Source organism: Rattus rattus, chromosome 4, assembly GCF_011064425.1.
Source record: "Rattus rattus isolate New Zealand chromosome 4, Rrattus_CSIRO_v1, whole genome shotgun sequence".
NCBI lineage: Eukaryota > Metazoa > Chordata > Mammalia > Rodentia > Muridae > Rattus > Rattus rattus.
This window is the reverse complement of record NC_046157.1, coordinates 5874674-5895671: the sequence shown is the minus strand read 5'-3', so window position 1 is coordinate 5895671 and position 20998 is coordinate 5874674. Positions and strand designations below refer to the sequence as shown.

The window sequence follows — 20998 nt, the reverse complement described above, 5'->3', positions numbered from 1 at the left end:
GGGGGGCTGTCAAGTTTCTAAACATCTCCCTCTTCTCCTGGCTGGGTTACTGAGTTGAAATAAGATGTGGATGTAAATTCGGCTTTGGCCCCGAGACTGGGCACACTCAGTGCTAGTGAGGAAGAACCATACTGGGCACTGGGGACTGATCAGCCCTCTGGCTCTCCCTTAGAGACTCTGCAGAACACCATTCAGACTCTGGAGCCTGTCCCCGAGTCACAGAAGCAAGGAACTGGAGGATGGCTTGCATGTCCCAGTTAATGCACGGCTTCTGAGAACTCTGTTAGATGCTCAAAGCAATGGGGCTGAACCACAGGAGAAATCTGGCTTGGATAGGCCTCAGTGTAGTTTCCCGCTGACCCTGGGAAGTAGTGACGGTCTAGCAGCCAGGGATTATTGACATGAGGAAATCAAGAGGACCTGCTTTGGAGGAGGAACGAGAAGAGCCAGAGTATCAACTTATTGCCTTTATTTCGCTGTCTGCCCAGCTGGCCCCACTACAGGGCACAGGGCTAAGCTTGTACACACTCATGCTCTCTGTGCAGGCAAGCATGTGCACAACACACGCATACATACCCCACCCCCGTCTTTCACACACACACACACACACACACACACACACACACACACACACACACACACACGTCTCTGGCTCTCTGAGTCAGTCTCTGGGAGGCACAGGCTGCTTCTCAGCCTGCTCCCGCCTGCCCTTTTACGACAGCACCAAGGGTAGGCAGGGCCCTCAGCCCCCAACAAGTCCCTGTGCAAACCGGAGGTACCAGCTGGCTTCAGGATGGGGCACCATGTTTCCCCATTCCCAGAGTCCCCGCCTCCACTTCCTGGGGAGGGAGTACTCTCTGCTTACCTGGTGGGGTCAGACCCCTGCCAGGGCTGGGGCCTGAAGAACCCAGGCTTATCCCCACCCGACCCTACCAGGACCTCCACTACTGAAGCACAACCAAGTCTGAGTTGTGAAGATCCCCCACTGGAGAGCAGGCAGGCCTGGCCCTGAGGCATCTGGGGAGGGGACATCACCCCCTCTTCTAATCCATCTTCAATATGAAGAGGTTTGGGGCACACTTCCTGGGAGGGAGCACAGGCTTGAAGAAGTCACAGCTAGGGTTCTCCCCCGAACTTCTGTCTTCTGGGCCACAGCCAAAGGCCAGGCATCCAAAAGTCCAGCTGGCTGGTCAGAATCCTTGTGCAGTCCCGGGGGCCACGCCCCTCGCTGGAGCTAAGCGTCAGACCTGCACGGGCAGTGTCTGGTTCATCTGCAGCCGCATGTCCTGGATACTGCTGAGGATCTTCTTCTGGTGGCCGGCCAAAGTGACCCCGATCCTTAGCAGATCTCTAGAGACAGAAAAAAAAAAAAAAACGGTACTCAGTACCTTCCCCTCTACCCGCTACGCCGGGCTCAGCCAGAGCCCCTGCCCAGAGCCTGCACCTTGAGGGGTACACTTACTCTGCAGTCATCTGGGCCACCAGGTCAAAGGAGGCAAAACCCGCACCGACGAAGCTCTCTTTATACCTCCCCATCTTGATGGCCTCTAGCCAGTCGCCCACCGTCGTGAAGGTCGTATAATCTGGGACCGTGCGGTCTAGGAGGGGCTGGGACATGCTGTGGGGTTAAAAAAAAAAAAAAAGAGTGACTTGGTGTATCCAGGGAGCTAGGGAGCAGGGTTAGGGTTGCCGGCCTCGGGGAAGCCAGGACACTGACCCAGATGGGGCACTGGCGATGACCTTGAGGCTGGCAGCATTGCGGATAAGTTTGTCTAGCGTGTTGACGATTTGGGAGAACTTGGGCCTGAGGTTCCGGTCCCGCACCCAACAGTCCAGCATGAGCTGGTGCAGCGCCGTGGGGCAGTCCATGGGGGGTGGTAACCGATAGTCTTGCTCTACGGCATTGATGACCTGGGTAACGAAGGGTAGGGAGTGTGAAATGAGTTCCGGTCCACACCCCACCCACTCCCACCAGCCAACCACCCTCTCGGCCCCACTCACATCCTGGTTGCTCATGTCCCAGTACGGTCGCTCTCCGTAGCTCATGACCTCCCACATGACGATCCCGTAGCTCCAGACATCGCTGGCAGATGTGAACTTCCGATAGGCTATGGCCTCCGGGGCGGTCCAACGGATAGGGATCTTCCCACCCTGGTTGGAGGGGGACATACCCTTCACCTTGTGACTCAGCGATGACCCTGAGCCCTGATCCCCAGCTTGGCCAGCCCTCCCCTCCCTCAAATCCCTCTCAGTTGCTTCCTCCTGTACCAGGGAGCTGGTGTAGGTGGGGTCTGAGGGGTCGTCCTCCAGGAAGCGCGAGAGGCCGAAGTCAGACACTTTGCAGACCAAGTTACTGTTGACAAGGATGTTGCGGGCAGCGAGGTCACGGTGCACGTAGTTCATCTCAGACAAGTACTTCATGCCGGCAGCAATGCCACGCAACATGCCCACAAGCTGGATGACTGTGAACTGCCCGTCATTGAGCTGGAGGCAAGAGGTAGGCTCAGTGGGGCCTGCTGCCTCCTCTCGGGCCCATGGCTTGCCTCCCTGTTCTCTCCAAGCCCTCTGAGACCACGCTTTGCAGTTTGTGTCCAGAATTTGCTGAACGGAGACAGCTGTTAGCTGCCCTACTATGTGTTGTGAATCTTGTCTACAACATCCCAGTGGTTCTTGTGATATCAAGTATCTAGTATTACCGGCCCTAGTTTGTAATAGAGGTAGATGAGGCTAGGAAAGGTAAGTAAGTCGCTAGATTTAGACCGTACCGATAGTAAGAGCAGAGTTGGTATAGCAGGCCCAGCTATTTCCCTGTACCAGGCTACCTCTAAACTAAACATGTGTAGACAGTGAATGGGGTTTCTGACTTGGTGGTGGGGGTAGCCTGACCTAACTCCCTGCAGGAAGAAGAGCAACGGGGCTAGCTCTTACCCGTAGGAAGGAGTCCAGGGCACAGTTCTCCATGAACTCAGTGAGGATCATGACTGGACGACTTTTGGTGACCACACCCTCTAGACGGATTATATTTGGATGGTCAAACTGACCCATGATGGAAGCCTCACTTAGGAAGTCCCGCCGCTGCCTCTCCGTGTATCCCACCTTCAGTGTCTTGATGGCCACGAACACCTCCCGGCGGCCGGGCAGTTTCAGCCGACCCCGGCACACTTCCCCAAACTCCCCTGCAGAGCACAGGTATAGGTCACATGGTATGGCTGGGATCCTCCCGGCATTTCACCCATCCCTGCCTTGCATGACCGACCACTTGCTCTCGGGTTACTACTCACCAGCTCCAATCACCTCCTCGATCTTGACGCAGGACACATCGATCTCCTTGGCGAACTCTCGGACGGCCTCATTGGGATCCTCATAGGTAAAGGGGTCAATGTAAACTTTCATCCCGGGGGCAACTACAGGGAGAAGAGGTGGATACAAGAGGATGGACTTCAGCCATAGGCAGGAAGGAGCTCATATGGCAGGGACCAGCCAGATCGGGTGTACTCTGGATAGCCTCTCTGCTAAGCTTGCCCATCCTCTGTGCTGTGCTCCGGCATCCGCCCCTCCCCGAGAGAATGCCGGGGGGAACCACATGAGCTAGACGCTCAGGATTCCTGTCTTTCTCCCTCGTCTCTCGTCATGTTCAAACTTCTTCCCAGTTCATTCTTCCCCTTACTCCTTCCCACTGCCCGGCCTTGTCCAGGCCTTCAACACTATTGCAATAGCCTCCTCGCCGGGTTCTCTGCCTCTGCACTTTTCTCATCCAGCTGCTCCGTGTTCCTGGAACAATATGTCCACTGTCTCTCTCCTCACCTGAGAGCCTTCCCAATTACCAGCAGGAGAGTCATGTCCAAACTCTGCCTGCTCTTTAGGACCCTCCGAAGGCCTGGCCAGACTTCTCGGCCTGGCATTCTCACAGCTGTCAAGCCAATCTTCTCACTGCCCCCACAGCCGGGCACACAGCCCGGCAGTCCACACCCATCACTTCCTTCCAGAGGCTTCTCGAGCCAGGAATGCTCCCCTACCTCAAACTCTTTTCATTCTACCACTTCCTGTGGGAAGCCTTCCTCTTCGAACTCTTAGTGTCCTTTGCCACAGGAATTAACGCCCAATTGTTTCCTGTGTGTGATACTTTGTTTCCACCGGGCTTACTACTGTCTTTGGGACAGGGGCTACACAATCTTAAGGCTCTGGGGCTAGCCAATCAGGGACGAACTGTACCCTACTAGGAGCAGCCAGTCAGAAGAATGAAGTTGCAGGAGGGAATCATCTCTAAGGCTACAGGAGCCGGGCACTGGGGACAGGGAGACACTCACCATATTGCTGCAACTTCTCCGTGTATTCTGCATCAGGGCCCTGGCGCTGCTTCCTGCACGGACAGAGCAGAGGAAGCCTCAGGCAAAGTGGTTTGGCTCCCTCTGTACAAGGAACCCTGGAGCCCACACACAAGCCAAGGGTGGGAACCCATGGCTGGTGGTCAGAGTCCCTCCTGAGTCTCTTGGGTAGGGGCTGAAGTTCTGGGGAGTAGGGCAAGGGTACAGAAAACAGGGTGGATTGGAGTAGGCCTTCTGTGGCAAGGAAAGTCTGGGCCCAGGACGGCTGTGGCTGTGAAGGGAGGTGAGGGTTTACGAGTGTGGCGGGAGAACTCTATTCCAGTCAAGGGGAGCCTGAGTCAGTCTGTGGGGCAGCCACGGTACCTGAGGCAGACAAGAGCAATGACCACGACGACCACCATGAAGACAAAGCCAGCTACGGTGGATCCCACAATCAGGGGAAGCTGCTCTTGAAGCTGCTGGGCCCCTGAGCCTGGAGGTCAAGGAGGAGCAGTGAGTGAAAGAATCTGAAAGGTGAACTGGGGGCAGGACTGGCATGCAGGGGAGAGAGAGGGACGTACCTCTTTCACTTGTGGTCTCGAACTCAGCTGGGCGGCTATACTGTCCGTAACCCGCTACCGTGCGAGCCCGCACCTGAACTACATAGCGGGCGTCGGGCTGCAGTCCGTCCAGTTGTACAGAGTTCTTCTGGCTGGTGACAGTGGAGGCGATGCCTTTACTCTGCAATGCCATGAGAACGGAGGCATTGTCAGGTGAGCAGAGACTCCACTGACCCCCATTCATAATCAGGCTCGCCCTGTGCTGAGGCCCTGATCCCAAAGGCCTTTAATGCTCTCTGGGTGTTTCTTGTCCCTGTGTAGCCCCCAGCCTTCTGCTGCTGCCCCTGGAGTTCTGACCTTCTCAAAGTACTTCATCTCATAGTCCAAGATGACTCCGTTAGGCCGCTCTGGGGGTGCCCAGGACAGGGTCAGGCTGCTCCCTGAACTGCTGTGCAAGTGGAGCGTAGGCACTTCTGATGGGGCTGGAGAACAGAGAGGTCCACTAAGGACTCCTGGGCCCAGGCATCCTTCCTACAGGACCCCTCTGTATCCAGGGCAAGATGACCCAGGTCCCCCTCTTTGGCCCCCTTCTCACCGGCCTGGTTGGTGGTGATATTCACAGCTGCGTAGCGGGGCGGCAAAGGGCTTTTGCCCGAGACGCCATTGACAGCCTGCACCTCAAAGGTGTAGCGGGTGTGGGCCAACAGGTGGCTGATGTGGACCCGGCGCTCGGTCAGGCCCAGTTGTCGGGGCTCGAACTCCACGTTGTCATCACAGCGTGAACAGGTCGCCGGACCCCCAGCCCCAGAGCTGCCACGGCACTTCTTACAGATAACATTATAAAGGAGGTCGTCTCGTCCGCCAAGGTCCCGGGGCTCACTCCACTCGAGGATCAGCGAGGTCTCATTCACATTGGAGATCACACCCCGGGGGGGAGATGGCACCGCTTTGGGAGCATAAAGGAGAAATAAGCTGGGGGCCCAGGACCACCCTTTTACCCACTTTGCCTTGGACACTTATCCCACCGCTGTCAAGAATCTTTCTGCACTTCCTCACGGGGTCAACAGGACTCCCGTTCACCCATCAAAACTCAATGCAATGTCACCTCCTCCTAGAAGCCTATCTTGATCGTCTGTCTTCTTCCAGGTTCCATACCCCTGCTAACATCATTCCTGGCACTTAACATATTACATGGTCATTATCTGTTTGTGCGATTTGGTGCTGAGCTCCTTAGTGACAACATCACCCTTTCTTTTACATCCCCAGCACCTGGCACGATGCCTAGCATGGCAGAGGCCAGGACAGGAAGAGAGCAGGACACCCTTAAGGGACAGCACACCCTTAGCTTGTGGCTAGAGCTAGGTTGAGTGCACAGCAGACAAAGGAGTGGTGAGCTGGGGAGGTCCTAGCCAGCTCCCGATGCCTGCTGACTAGAGGGATCTTGTTAGCATGCAGGTGGATGGACCAGCCGGCTGAGCTGGATTCTAGTTCAAGGGCGATCACCTCCTCTGTGACAACTTGAGCATAGCGTCCACCTCCACTGAGCTCCAGTCTCCTCACCTAGAGGAGTTATCTCACTGACACTGGCTCTCTAGGATGGAAAGGCCTGCGGAAGCAGGGCGTAGGAGCTCACGTACTGGTGCAGGCGCTGTCCGCTGTGTCTGAGTCTGCGCGGTAGAAATTATTGTGACAGGTGCAGATGCTGGCAGCCGGAGAGGTGGTGCGGCTATTGGGGGGACAGGGGAGGCAGGGCCCCTCTCCTTGCTTTGCCTTGTAGCTCCCAGGGGGACAGGCTGCAAGAGAAAAAGATGACGTATACTTACCTCCCTCCTCTGAGAGAACCTGGCCTTTTCCAGCCTGTGTCTTAGCCCCTCCAACTCCCAGACCATGGGGGCAATGCTGGTGTTGCCCAACTCCAGACAGATACAAAGGGCCCCTTTGCCCCACTGAGACCCACATCAGCAGATTCCTCTTCACCCCTCCATCCCCCAGTGCCTCGGAAGATGTCAGCCCATCACCTGCACGGTCTGGGCTTGTTGCCACAGGGCAGGGGGAAGAGGAAGAGGAGGGGATGGGGAAGACAGCACCAGTGAGCTTCAGCATCCTATGCTCTGCTGAGACGCCCAAGCCTTCCCTGGGAGGCGATTCTAGTATGCTGCCATAGCCAGGTTAAGGACTTCTCAGCAGAGGGCTCCTGGCAAACCTCGACCCTGCCCACCAAGAAGCAGGATGGGGTGAGGGCTGGGCAGTGGTGAGAAAAAGAGGAAAGAGGGGGTAAGAAAACAGCAAGAAGGCTGGGGTCACCTGGAGTTCAAAGGCCTCAAAGCCTCCCGGGTCCCGGGGGACCTGTCCCAAATGAGGCTAGAGCCGGTTGCCTGGACACCCTTCTCATCCCTCCTGCCAACCATATTCAGCCCCCGTGGCACGAGCTCTGCATGTTCCTCATGTGTAGGGTGGCCATATTATTTATTATTCAAAATCAGAATATTTAAGGAGTGAAAGGGGACACTAGGATTAATAGGATAATGGACGTAACTGGAGGCTGTCCTGGACACACTAAAGAGACTCGTCAGTCTACCCATGAGGAGGTGACCTCTGGAGAGGGTCACCGAGCTTCGTGATGCCCGTAGCCGCGGCTGTGCCCTTCTTTAGAGTTTAATCTCCCCTCATGAAGGTGATATTCCACCCTAGATCTTTGAACCGGTGGGGGAGGGGGCAGAGGCCAGGCCAGCCTGGTTGCTATGGGAACCAGCCTGCACTTCCTGCCAGGGACCTGCAGAGTGTTAGCCCTTCTCTGGGCTGTCAGGCTCATCACCCCCACCCGCTTTCCACACTTGGGAAGAGGAAGTTTCCAGCAGGTTCTTAAAGGGAAGCAGAGGGGCCAGTGAGGAGACCCAATACTGGGGGCCTCATGAGGCAGGCAGGCTGCTGGGCCAGCCTCCTCACAGAGGGCCATGACAAGAGACATTTCCCGCTCTTGGGGGCGGGGTGGGGTACAGTCACAAGTCCCATGGGGACATGGGCAGACAGAAGAGACAAGACTCTCGACCCTCACACCTTGCCCCACTTCAGCCTTGGGTGAGGATTTAATGCCAGCTTGGGGGGGGGTGGAGGGGGTGGGGGCTGAAGCACAGAATCTCCCTGAGACTCAATGTTCTTGTTGGCAAAACAGGAAGAAAGAGAGCAATCACTCCACAGGGTAGTGGTGAGGCTTAAGAGAGAACACCCCATCAAGAGGATTTTACAGCTAGCCAGTAGGTCATGAGGCCTTATGAGACTCACAGAGTCTCTGGCCTGCCTGCTGAAGAAAGAAAGACTTGAACAACCCCTGTCTTCCTTGTACCTCCACACTCCTGGACCAGTGGCTCCCATCAGACGGTGACATGAGGTCTTAGGTCAGGGCATCACTGGCTTATGCCCATACACTCTTTGGAAACGTCTCTACTACAGACCCATTTTGCACGAGGGAGCCATGGATATAGCATGACTGAGTGACTTGCACGGGCTCACAGAAGCAGGAAGTTGAAGTGTCGGGACTAGAAGGACTTTGGGCCTCTAACTACTGTACCAGATGCACTGCCTCTCAAGAAACCTTAAGGCAAAGAGATGCCCACAGCATCAGCCCCTCAGCTCTTGAGAGCCCTTCTAAAACTTGCAAGGCGAAGTATACATTTGGAGACATGACCAAGCCTCGAATGTCTGTCGAGGTTCCCACTGCTCACTAGTCAAGCATGCACCAGGTCTCCACTCTTTTAATTTAAAGCCCCCATCTCTCTTGCTCCTCCTCTCCCTCATTACCCCTTCTCTGGTGCTGGGGACTGCAGGGAGACCCTCGTGCATGCCAGCCTAGTGCCCCACCATTGAGTGTATCCTCGGTTTCATTTCCCTCTTCTTTCCCCGGGTCTCCTTTTCTCTCCCGTGTCCCTCTTTGTAGGACGTTCTCTATTTCACAGCAGCTGCCCCTCCCTCTCCTGCCCTCCAATCCACACCTGAGACCATATCTAGTGAGATATGAAGTCTGGCTGCCGCCAGGCTTCCCTCCCCGCCTTCCTCAGGCCCCACTCACCGCGGCACTGGGTCTCCTTGGCGGCTGGCTCATGGCCAGTAGCGCAGGTGCAGGCACCAACGGGCACCATCCACTCCCCGTCGCCATTGCAGTAGAGCTTGAGCGGTACAGACACCTCCACAGCGTTAGCGATGCAGGTGCCGGGGGCAATGACCAGCGAAGTGGGCTCAGCCCCCGTGAGGGTCTCGGGGAAGAGTGCGAAGCCTGCAGTGGTGGATGCACACTTCTTGTAGAAGGCGCGCACAGAGATGAGCGACATGCAGGCACCCTGGTCCTGGAAGGCCAAGTAGAAGCCGGCTTTGGAAAGCGGCCCGAAGCTGCGCACCTTGGTGTTAACGCGCCCAGCGTCTAGCCGCGAGAAGCTCTCATCTGGCGCAATGGTGTCCACTTTCACGTAGGGGTTCTCCATCCAGAAGGGAGAGGAGGCTGACGCCACATCGCTATCAGCCTCGTAGTAAAAAAGGTTGAAGGTTTCCTTGCAGGAGCCAGGGATGTTGGGGATGCTGTTGCAATCTCTCACGGTAAACTTCAGCTCCACGTAGACGCGCTGGACTTCCCGCCGCCAGATGAAACCCGTCCGCAGCCAGTTGTTCTGGCTGGACTCGCGCACGTTACACACCTGATACGTGCGGATAGGATTCATGGCTTCATCGTAGCCGCTCACTTCTTCCCACTGAGTGTGGAGCAAGTAAAAAAGGAGAATGAGTATCCGGGGCTGCTGCATTTACCTCACAGAGGTGCTTCTGTGGTGAGGGGCTGAGCATGCGCACATGGGCTCAAAGCCTAGCTTTCTGGGTGTCTATGTCACAGGCTCAAAGCCCTGCTTTCTGAGCGCCTTTGTCGTTTAACCTCCCTGTGCCTCAGTTTCTCGGTTTGAAACCAAGAGATAACTAGCATACCTCAGGAATACAGAACTAAATAAGAAGGCACCTGGAACAGGGCCTGATCTGATGCCAGTCCTATGAGTTATCTTGGGGCCTCAATTTTACCACCTGTAAAGTGGGGTTGACTGGAAATTAGATGAGGGTTTGGGGAACGAAACAGTGCAACTTGGCTAATCATGCCCTACCAAGAGGAAGCATTTGGTGATAGCTGGCTGTCAACACTACCAACACTTTCCATCGTCACAGAAATTCTACAAGAAGCTCAAGGCTTACAGAGTCAGAGCAGCAACAGTCCAGTTGTCCTGATGGCTACAGAGCCTGTAGTGCCCTCAAACTCCAGGACCCCAGGGCTCAGCCCAGCCATGAGGGCCACCTGGGGAAGTTAATTCCAACAGCTGAGAAACATTAGAATGGTAGGGATTTAATAGTCAAGAAATAGAGGCCCAGAAAAGTCAAAGCCACACAATATGTTAGAGATCTGGGGCTCAGGCCTCCTGGATCTTTTTAGAAGTCTGTCTGTCTGTCTGTCTGTCTATCTATCTTTCTTTTTCTTTTCTTTCTTTCTTTCTTCCTTATCTCTCTATCTTTCTTTCTTTTCTTTTTCTTTTCTTTCTTTCTTTTCTTTTTTTGGAGCTGGGGACCGAACTCAGGGCCTTGCGCTTGCTAGGCGAGCCCTCTACCACTGAGCTAAATCCCCAACCCCTCTATCTTTTTTTTTTTTTTTTTTTTCCGGAGCTGGGGACCGAACCCAGGGCCTTGCGCTCGCTAGGCAAGCGCTCTTCCGCTGAGCTAAATCCCCAACCCCTCTATCTTTCTTTTTAAAGACACCTTTCTTTCTTTCTTTCTTTCTTTCTTTCTTTCTTTCTTTCTTTCTTTCTTAAGACAGTTTCTCTCACTATGTAGTCTGAGCTGTCCTGGAACTGTGTAGACCAGGCTGTCCTAGAACTCACAGAGTTCTGTCTGCCTATGCCTCCCAAGTGCTTCTATTAAAAGCTACCATGCTCTGGCTTTGCTTCCTGGATCCTGAGCCAGCACTCTCTCCAGGAACCCCGGCGCGAGTGGGGTGGTCTGAATAGACTTGGAAGGACTGCTAGGTGAGGACCATAGGACAAAGCTAGAAGAACAAGAGAAACAAATGTTCACACCTTGGGAGGATCGGGCTAAGAAGTGACAAGAGGGGAATGAGAATTCCACAGGAGCTAAGGACAGAAGCAGACCAGGTCAGGATGTCAGGATGGAGGGAGAAGGCGTAACAGGAACCAATATTCAGTATAGATGACTGGGAAGTCTTACCCCACTCTCTGGATGAGATGTCCATGCCAGCTCGGATGTCACCCATTTCGTGTCCATGAGAGTCTCTGGGGAAACAGCAGAAGGAAAGGTCAGGGGCTAACCTCAGAATGAGGGAGAAGTCACCCAGGAGAGTCAGGGATGTAAGAAATCAGTTTCCATCAGGCACAGCCTCTCCCAAGTCTCCAAAGATGCCTTCCCTTTCCCCAGAGATCCCGAAGTCATCCCCAGAGGAGTCACAACTCCAAAGGTGTCCGTCTGACTGGCTAGGGGTAGATGTCTGTCTCTGACCCTAGGCCTGGGTTAACTGAGGTTGGAGCAGTGGCTGGTTCACACACCTCAGGCTCTACTAATCTCCACACAAAGGGGCCAGCAGGGCCTTTATCCTGGAACAAAGGGCTGTGGGCTTCAGACCCAGCAGTGTGGGCCTCCCCTGACTCCATTCCCAGCACAAAGGCTGGGCCTCACACACTGCCCTGGGGAAGAGCAGTGGCAGGCCAGGGCCTGCTCCCAGCCTCCTCCTCAGCCACCTGTGGGGGTTGAAGCAAGGATGCTCTTTGAGGTAAAAGGACCACCGATGGCTAAGCTAGAACTTAGTTCAAAGCTTCACGAAATCCTTGGAGAAGGCACTGCTCACAGCCCTCTACGGAAGAGGGATGCCCAGCCGGGCTGGTCTGATTGGCAAAACTGTTAGGACACGGACCAAGGGGCCGAAGGCAGTACAAATTTGGGTCCCGCTGATTCAGTGATCCCTTTAAAGGGATGGGAGAGTCCAACGTGGAGGCACACACCTGTAACCCTGGCACCTGAGAGGTTGGGGCTTGGAGGGTGAGGAGTTTCAGCTTAGTGTGGGGGTACATGGTGAGACTCTGTTTCAAAAACGCCCCCCCACCCCCCAAATAGAGCTTGGAAAACTGGAAATCGGGCTGTGTGTCCCAGCTAAACTTCTCCCTCCAGGAAGTGTTTCTTGGACCTTCAAGTCAGGTGAGCTGCCTTCCTCTGTGAATCAAAGGACAGCCCCTCTCTGTTCTGAGCTCCAGGTTCCTTGTAGCTCAGTTTGCTCCAGCATGGGAGAGACACCCTCAATGCTCTAGACACAAACTTGCACCCCTAGAATCTGGTTCTGAGCTTTGGTTGGACAACTGAAGAGAGCATGACTCCAAGATCAGACCTAGTATGACACTAGGAAGGGAAGGGACAACCCCCTCCCCACCTCATCCCTGTTGCCTAAGAGTCAAGACAGCCTCAACTTTGGGCTTTAACAGGCAGAGATACCCCAGAACGTCTAGAGACCATAACATCCTTGGTGGGACAGCTGAGGGTCCCTAGAAGGTCTGAAATTCACACGTTCCTGCAGAAGCCATCAGAGAACCCAGCGGGGAACAGAGCAGTGATGAGTGGACCTAGGTGGGCGGCACAGGGGCAGAGTGCAGCGGACGCTCGCTGCAAGGAGCCAGGCTCTAGAACTACAGCAGCTAGTGGTCCTTACAAGGCCGGCTGCACAAGCCGTCCCAGCCTCCTCTGGCAGACAGACCGACAGACACATATTTGGCAGGTGGCAGAGATGGTCAGAAGCAGGGACCCAGAGACAGGATGGAAAGCTGGGGCTTAGCTGGGCCAGAAGATGGGCCAAGCTGAAGGACTTTGGCAGGCTGGGACCAGACAGTCGGGATGCTGGGCAGCGGACTACAACAGACAGTGAGATGAAGAGACAAGGAGGCCCAAAGAGACATCGACAGAGAAGGGGATTGCCAAGTGGCCTCTTCCCCAGCCGGCAGCCTGGAATACTCCTGTCCCAGGGAGCAGCCGCTCCGCGCTGAGCCAAGCACACACCCTCCCCCAGCCAACCAGCCGGCCAGTCCGCCTGCTTGTCTGCCCGCCGCCGCCTGCCGCTGCCCGCCCGCTGGAGCAGGCAAGGGCTCCCACTGCTCCCGCGCGCTGCCTCCCTCCTCCCTCTCCCTCACTTCCTTCTGCTCAGCCAGTGCCAAACCCATCTGGAACTGTTTAAACCCAAATATTCAGCCCCCCTCCCCCCCTCCAGCCAGATTCCTCCACAGTTTAAAACAAGCCCTGCGCTGGCTCTGGGAGGAGGGGAGGGGGAGGAGAGAGGGGAGGGCTGGAGGCGGGCGCAGGAGGAGGGAGAGAGGGGATCAGCCTTTGGCCATCGCTCAATCTCGGCACATTTTTCCCATTAATGAGGAGAGGACTTGGGTTTCCAGGCCTGTGTGCCTGAGGAGGGGCTCGGGCTCCGGTCACCAGGGTGGGGAGGAGGCGGGCTGCTCTGGTTTCCCCTCTTCTCTTGGGAGAGGAGGGGTCTGTTCCTTGCAGTCTGCCCCAAGCACGGGAGGGAGATCTAGGGCAGACTGAGTATATCAGTGCCCGGGTCTCAAGGACTGACTGAGGGTTATAGCACCATCTCTGCCCATGGTACCGGGAGGGAGACCTTTTCTCTGCTGTGAAGATACGGACTTAGAACAAAAGAGCAACCTCGGAATACTCCTAGCTGCTGCTTACACTGCCAACCCCTCAGCCAGGTGGCTGTGGAGGGAGATAAGAAAGGACGGCTGGCCACCCCGTAGACACAGGACTCTTATTGTTCTTAAGAGTCACCAGGAAGTTATCATCATACTGGTGATCTGGAACTGGGGCTTTGATGAAGCACTTTTTCGGTTTTCCATCGGGCCACAGCCTAAGTAAGTAGCTGTGGCAGCAAACCGTGTGGCTCTCACCTATGCACAAACACAACATTTGCACTGGCAGTACCCGGTTCTCAGTGGCAGAGCTCGTTCCCCACTACTGGGACCAAAGAAGGGCGAGTCAACACATATGGTGGACAAATACGTTCGGAGCCACCCGCAAACACGTACACGGCCCCCCACACAGCTAGTCTGCCTTTTTCAGACAGATGCATATGGTACAGAGTGATTACTCTCCTTAGACATTCACACACAGAGAGAATCTTTCTTACACACAGATCCAGCGTGCCCTAAGGCAGACCCACTGTCGGCCACACAGCCTTACTAAGGACAGGCACGCCCAACCCAACCGTACACCCTCCTCTCACACACCCAATCGCACGGCTACATAGAAACTACAAACACAAGCACTAGTTCCCCGCAGAGACTTGTAACATGCTCTTCCACATGCACATGGAGAACGCACCACAGCGCCATGAAGGAGCAAGGGAACTCCATCCGGGGGGCAGTTTGTGACACACACCCTATGAGTTCGAGGCCAGTAAAGTCTACAGAGAGAGTCCCAGGACAGTCAGGGTTACACCAAGAAACCTTGTTTCAGGGGAGGAAAAAAACCATTAAAGTTGGTGTGAGAACTTGGGGGTTCTACAAGCAGCGGACACACAGGCAAGCATGCTTCTTTTTGGGGCATCTGTAGTAGAGTGATGGAAAAGTTGGGGGGAGGCACTAACTCTCACCCTGCCTCTCCAAAAGGCAGGGCAACCCCGGCTCTACTTCCTGTTGTCCTAGCTAAAGCAGGAGCTGTCAGTCAGGTCACAAGGCTGGGGGTGGGGCAGGGGCATTGAGATGATCTGGGTGTGGCTGGGTGCGGCCTCCCCAGGTATAGCCCCTGCCTAAACAGCAAGCCACTTCCCTGGCAGCAAAATGGCAGTGTGTGGACTCCTAAGCCTTGGGGAGGGAAGCTGCATTCAGCAGTTTGGCTCAGGATCTGGCGGACTTAAGTTGGAGAGCTGGCATGATGGGGCCACTGTGGATACCCTGGCCTGCCTCTGAGGGTCTCATTTGACACTTGTGCAAGAGCACAGCTTGAGAGAGATCCTAGCTGGCTACCCTGGTGATGGGCCAGGCCCACTGAATTTTCCTTAGATGCCAGACCCCACAGCACCTCCAGGTTCCAAGTCCGCCAGAGTATACCCTGGAGTATAAGTGCCACAGATCAAGTGGTCAGAGAAAGCCATATTTCAAGGTCAGGGAAGCTGGGGGGTGATCATAGTTGGGCAGGGACAGGGAACAGGGTCTGTTCTGAAAGGAGTGCCCTAAAGTCTTGACAAGTTGGAGGAAACTACCCACACTGTCCTTTACCCCCATAGAGTCCCTACCGTGCACCCAAACAGGGGGTCAGGTTCCCAGTTTCTTATTCAGTCATGGGTCAGTTTATGTTCATGCTTGTACCAGCTGGGAAGGCCTGAGAACGAAAGGGTTTGTGGGAGTCCTGCCCCTAGGGTCTGAGGGGTGTGTGTGTGTGTGTGTGTGTGTGTGTGTGTGTGCATGCGTGTGCGCGCACTTGCAGACACACTCAGGTAGGTGTAGTGTTGGGCTTTTTTTTTTCTTTCTGTTATTGTTTCAGTTTTTTGCCTAACTTCCCCAGGGCCACTCTCCCATCCTTAGCTATAGTCCCATGGTCTCCACATGAGGGACGGTGGGGAGGGGAGCATCTCTGAACAGAGAACACATTTTGTTTTTCATTCTTTCTCTCAGATCATGGGGATTTGTAATTAAATAAACCTGAGAGGGAGAAGAGGGGAGAAGCACAGGGCAGGGAGCCCAAAGCCTCAGTGTTCCCACCCTGGCTTGCTCTGCCAGCCAGCCTGGACCATGGACATCTGGCCCTGGCACAAGACCTCCATTCCTTCCCAGGATGCCAGTCCCAGTGGCCCAACCAGGAGTTGAAGCGGAAGGCCATGGGAGACTTGGCCTAAGGATAGCCCTTGGGCCAAGGGGCCACTCCCACCCCATCAGGTACCCAGCTGCCACCCCCCCACCCCCCCAAGCCCGACAAACCAGTTTGACTCAGCACAACAGGCAGGTCTACAATTTTCAAACTATGCAGGCCTGGTGATTCAGCCTCTTCTGTTTAATTAGTGGAAGGGCCTTCCCCACAACAACCTAGGCTCTCAGCTGCTTGGGCCAAAGTGGCAGTGGTGGCTAAGAGGAGGGCAGTGAGAAACAAATTGGTTCTGTTGCTGTCCCTCCTAGGATCTGAAGCTCTGGCTGGTGACAAACAAGATGGTGGGGGATGGGAGATGGGAAGGAAGAACAGAGACATGCGAAGGAAGCAGTAAGCATAAGTAATCCAAGACAATCCTGGGCTGTCCCCCTGGCAGTTCCCAGATTCTCAGGGTCACACCTCAGAGGACAGAGGCTTGCTGCTTCTCCCCCAGGGCCAGACTCTACTGCAGTGAGGAGGACTTAACTAAAAGAGATGTCCCCACCCCACCTTCTACAAACTGGGAAGTCTCCTTTCACAGAAAGGTCTCCTTCCTGCTGGGACTTAACTCTTTCTCAAATGCATAGGACCTGTGGCTCAGATTCCGATCCTCATCCCAGGCCTCATTCTTAGCCTGATCACCTCCGCTGAACACCTCTTTCCCACTGACCTGCTCTAGTGGGAACTAGAGAAAAGTTCTTAAAGGAAGATAGAGTCAGCGATGAGGTGGCCCCATAGATCCAGGGTAGTGTGTGTGGCAATTTTTCAACTAGGGAGGACTAGTAACATCCTGATCCCATCCAAATGGGAAACTGGGAAGAGAATGAACAGGAACCAGTGTCAGGCAGTTTGTGGGTACACAAGGGCGGCACTCACAGCTCGGGGACCCCAGTCTACACACGAGCCAAAATACAGGGCAAACCACTTGAAAAGTGTTGAGAGTTGGTGACAGACCACCAATACTAAGGAACCAAAGAGCCCTGTTCTCTGGACACAGTCTCCCAGACCTGAAGTCCACCCATCCCGGACTCCCAGAAAGACAGCTGGGATGTAGGCAGGACCCTGCTCTCTATCTCTTTCCCCCTTGGAGCTGCAGGGAGATAAGCCCCAACTTTCCAGGCCGGCCTTTCCTCCCATCATTCCTTCTTTTCAGTCCCTCCAGCAGGGTAAGGACACTTCTTGCTCCCCAAAGAGCAGACCCTAGGTTGACAAAGAGTAACAATTAATCCTTGAACAGCAACACTGTGCTAAGTCCTTTACACATAGTAACAATTCAATCTCTGTTGGTACCATTTCCATGTTAGAGCAGAGGAATAGAAAGCACGGAGGTCAATGATAAAATCCACATTTGCAGGCCCCGCTACTTTCCAGAGACACCCTCACTGGCTTAGCCTCCCATTCATAGCTGATCACAAGGGCCTTTCAGTCACCATCAGCTCCTTGGGCCAGACACTATTAGCTAGGGCCCGCCTCAAAGGATCTGAGGATTGTGGGGGATGAAAAGGAGGAAGGGAAGATCCTTCTCAGGTACACTTAGCTCATCTCCCCCAAGCCCCACACCTCTACCACTCCCTTCTCTGCTCTATTACCTACCACATCCCACAAAAGGGGCCATAGGACCCGATACACACAGGTGACACACAGTTAAGTATATGTCCCAGAGTGCATGTGCCCACGTTGCCTCTCCTGAGCTAAGATAGTCACAGACCTGGGAACTCAAAAGGCTCCCTGGCTTGCACCCTTCAGGCAACCAACAACAAAGCCCTACACTGCTTTCTCACGCCTGAGATCCTATCACACACATGTGGGTGAGTGGGTGAGTGTGTGTAAGTGTGGGTGCAACCTCTGTGTGTCTGTCTAAATTTGCATGTGTCCACCCATGTGAATAAATCTGTCAGCACAGTGGGCACCAAAATTCCAAAGACCAGAAACCTCTCTGAACTGTTTTAAAGATTTTTCTTTTCTTCCTTTACGTTTACACTGTGAATGTATGGAAGGAACCCGACTGCATAGGGTCCATGTTTTGTTCCTCAACTAAAAAAGTGTCTGGATCTGACCAATACACCACACATTAAGTACTGCCTGTATTCCGATTTTCCTTCAAATTCTTTGCTGCCCTCCCTCCACATTAAGGAAGGTTTTCACCCCTGACTTAATGGGTTTACAATTTTTCTAATACGGGGGAGAGGGGCTGTATGTGCCTCTAGACTGTGTTAGTGACCTGTGCTGGTGTTCCCTGTGAGTTCATGTCAAGTGGCGTAAGTGTGAGCTCTCTTGTCTGGGCCAGCCACACTCCGGCTGTTTGTTTGTCCAAGTTCAATTTCTCCTCAGTAGCAGTCTTAGTAGGTTTCACAGATCCCACAGACAAGGCTGACCTCTTCCCGCCTCTGATGACTAGTAGCCACTCGGCTCAGGTGCTACCCGGGCAAATCCCTGTTTTGTGAGGTTCAACGGAAACCTAAGCCCTCCGAAGGTCCTGCTGGAGGTGGGGGTGGGGTGGGTCCGAGAAGGTTTACAACAGACACACACACCTCTTGTATTGCTGGCACTTGAGAAACCATAAACAATGACAGGCCCCCTGCCTCTCCACCCCCGCAGCCATCCCCTGACAAAGCGGGGTGCACACAATCACGCTTACTGTTAACTACAACGGGTTCTCAACCAGTGCAGCCCCCAACCCTAAGAGTTCTGCTTCACCCGCCCAAGCGCCCAGTCCCGCAGCCCCCGCCTTGATGCTGGGTCGCCCACATTTCCTCGCCTACCAGAGGTGCAAAACCCCGAGGGGTCTCGCTTCTCTGCTTTGACTGTAGGCTATTCCTACCAAAAACCCTCGGCCGAACTGCAGCTTTCGGGAGTCGGTGCCGAGTCCAGATGCCAGCAGTTCCCCTAAAGAGGGCTGCGGAGCCGGCTCGAGCCTAGAGCCTTCTTGGACGTGTGCTCAGCCCGCGGCCCCATACTGCGGGGCTCCCCGGTAGCGCGCGGGACCCCGACGCCGCTCACCTTCCAGCGCCCGGCAGCCGGCGGGCAGCAGCAGCGGCAGCAGCAGCGGAGCGAGCAGCGGCAGAAGCCCCGGCGGCGGGCGAGCTCCGGCCATAGCCCGGAGCGCTCGGGGGGCGCCGAGCCGGGCCGCGCCGGCGGGGCTGGGGGCGCCTGAGGAAGAAGGCTCGCGCACAGTCCAAGAGATCCCGGCAGGGAGGGGGCGCAAAGCAGACGGGCGGCTCTGTATCTGAGGTGTCGCCCAACCCGGTACTCAGGGTAGATGCCGGCAGGTCGTTCCCGCGGGAATCTGGACGGACCGGTCCAGGAGGATCCGGGGCGCTGGGTGGCTTGATGCCCGATGACTCGGGAGATGGAGGGCGCAGATGGTCGCGGTTCTCGGGGCACAGTCCACTGAGGCCGAGCTCGGATCCCGGGCTCCCGGTGCGCGCGCCGTCCGGGGTAGGAGCCGGTATCAGACTGCGCCGCTCACGTACTCACTTCTGCTGGTCCTCGCGGTGGAGCGGCGGCTCTGGGCGAGAGGGGTGGGGCTACCTGCCTGCCTGTCAACATTCAGGCCACACCTCCAGAGACCCGCCGCCCACTCACAGACCGCCCAGCCAGCTGGTTCTGCTGCGAGAGCACTCTGCTGGAGTTCAGTTGGCCGCTCTTCCACCGAGCCCACCCTCGGCGTCTTGGGGCTTGGAGCAGGAGGAGCCACTGAAAAGATGAATTAGATTGGGCGGAGCCACATTGTCCATCAGTCGGGTAACCCCGCCCCTTTCTCCTATTGGCGATTAGTAACCAGCTCGAGTCCTAGACGGTGATAACCAGATAGAACGAGCTGGGGGCGCCCCCCTGTGGTTAGCAGACCCATGGGATTCTGTCAAGATGATTTTTTTTCTCTCCCAAGTACATTCAGAACCAGAATAGGCCTCAGCGAGTAGGAAAGGGGATGTAGAGGGTGGGGATTACCCACTCTGACAGAGTCCACTTCAAGGGACTCTCAAGGGTTTATTTATTCTTCTATTTGGTTGTGATCATTTGTTAGAAAATATTTTTGGGCACCCACAATGGCTAGAGCAGAGAAGCTTGCATTATCCTGGAGCCATGTGTGGAGGTGGGTTTAAAACTCACATCGGGGCTAACAAGCATTCCCGCCGGGAAAGAACCTAGTTTTTCGAAGTACAATGTTAGGTCTAAGGAAACAGCATCTAAGTGACAATATAAAAGATGGATGAATAATAGTGTATTGGGGATGGGAGGCAGTGCTCCGGGCAGAGAACTTTTGTGTTAAGACCTAGAATTGAAGAATCTGAAAGTTTGGAATAGCTTGAGTGCAGAGTCAGAGCTGAGAGAGAAGAACCGGCCGAGAAGTAGATGGGGGGGGGGGTCCGGAGGATCTGGCTTTGGACTCACAATGTAGCCTTCCTCTTGAAACGGGACACTGCCTTATCAGATTGGCATGTGTGTCCTGAGCAGGATGACAGGCCAAGATAGTGGTAGAATCCTGCGGGCTAGTGAAGGGGCCATGTAGTGGAGGGGAGGGTGGTAGCTTAGACCAGGGCGATGGCTATAAGGAGGAGTCAACAAGGACAAGTTTGAAGTGTATTTGTGACTAGGTGACTGAGAGAGGTGCAGTGGTCGGAAACATCAAAGAGAGCCTCCAGGTGAGACGGACTTCTGCCGGTTTGCTTCTTGAACATTTACAAGGTGCAATAAACACCCTGAAACAATACCTCACGCTTATTCAGGGTAGGTGTTGTTATAGCCGCATTTTACTGAAGAGAGAAAGCAAAAGAGAATACGTAGACAAACTGGTGTCCACAAAGGCTTGGCAGCTTGCCCCAAGTTACAGGAGCCGAACCCAGGACTGTGTAGTTACAGACACTCACTTTGCTTCGTCAAAGAACTGAGGAGCACCTTGGCGGGCATTCAGAACCTTGAGCCGTTCTTTCCCACCTCCAGTGTTAGGCTTCAGAGTATTTGCAACGTGGAGCTTAGGATTCTGTATTCTAACAAGTAGGTGGTTCTGATGTGTACTGAGTTCTAAAGTCATGACCACCATGCATCCTCTCACTGGCATAAGTGGGTGACCATCACTCCATGGTCCCTCAGAGCCAAAGAATGAGAGTCAGGTTCAAGATGGTCTCAGAAGCATAATGGACAGACAGACTTGCTCCTCTGACCATGAAGCACCCTAAGACTCCAGCGGGTTGGGGTGAGGTCATGAGT

General features: G+C 54.8%; 1 protein-coding gene across 1 annotated transcript; it reads right to left on the bottom strand.

The window, feature by feature from the left end:
* Window positions 1-454: 454 nt before the first annotated feature.
* Window positions 455-19385, bottom strand: Ephb3 (EPH receptor B3). Its single transcript, XM_032899997.1, has 16 exons — window positions 18788-19385; window positions 11108-11172; window positions 8931-9603; window positions 6502-6657; window positions 5460-5810; window positions 5222-5346; window positions 4886-5045; window positions 4689-4797; window positions 4308-4360; window positions 3282-3404; window positions 2929-3176; window positions 2269-2484; window positions 2002-2151; window positions 1718-1911; window positions 1463-1618; window positions 455-1350 (listed from the first exon to the last, which is right to left on the bottom strand). The coding sequence occupies exons 1-16, from the start codon at window positions 18879-18881 to the stop codon at window positions 1242-1244; spliced, it is 2982 nt and encodes a 993-aa protein (XP_032755888.1). The 5' UTR covers window positions 18882-19385; the 3' UTR covers window positions 455-1241.
* Between the last annotated feature and the right edge of the window lie 1613 nt (window positions 19386-20998).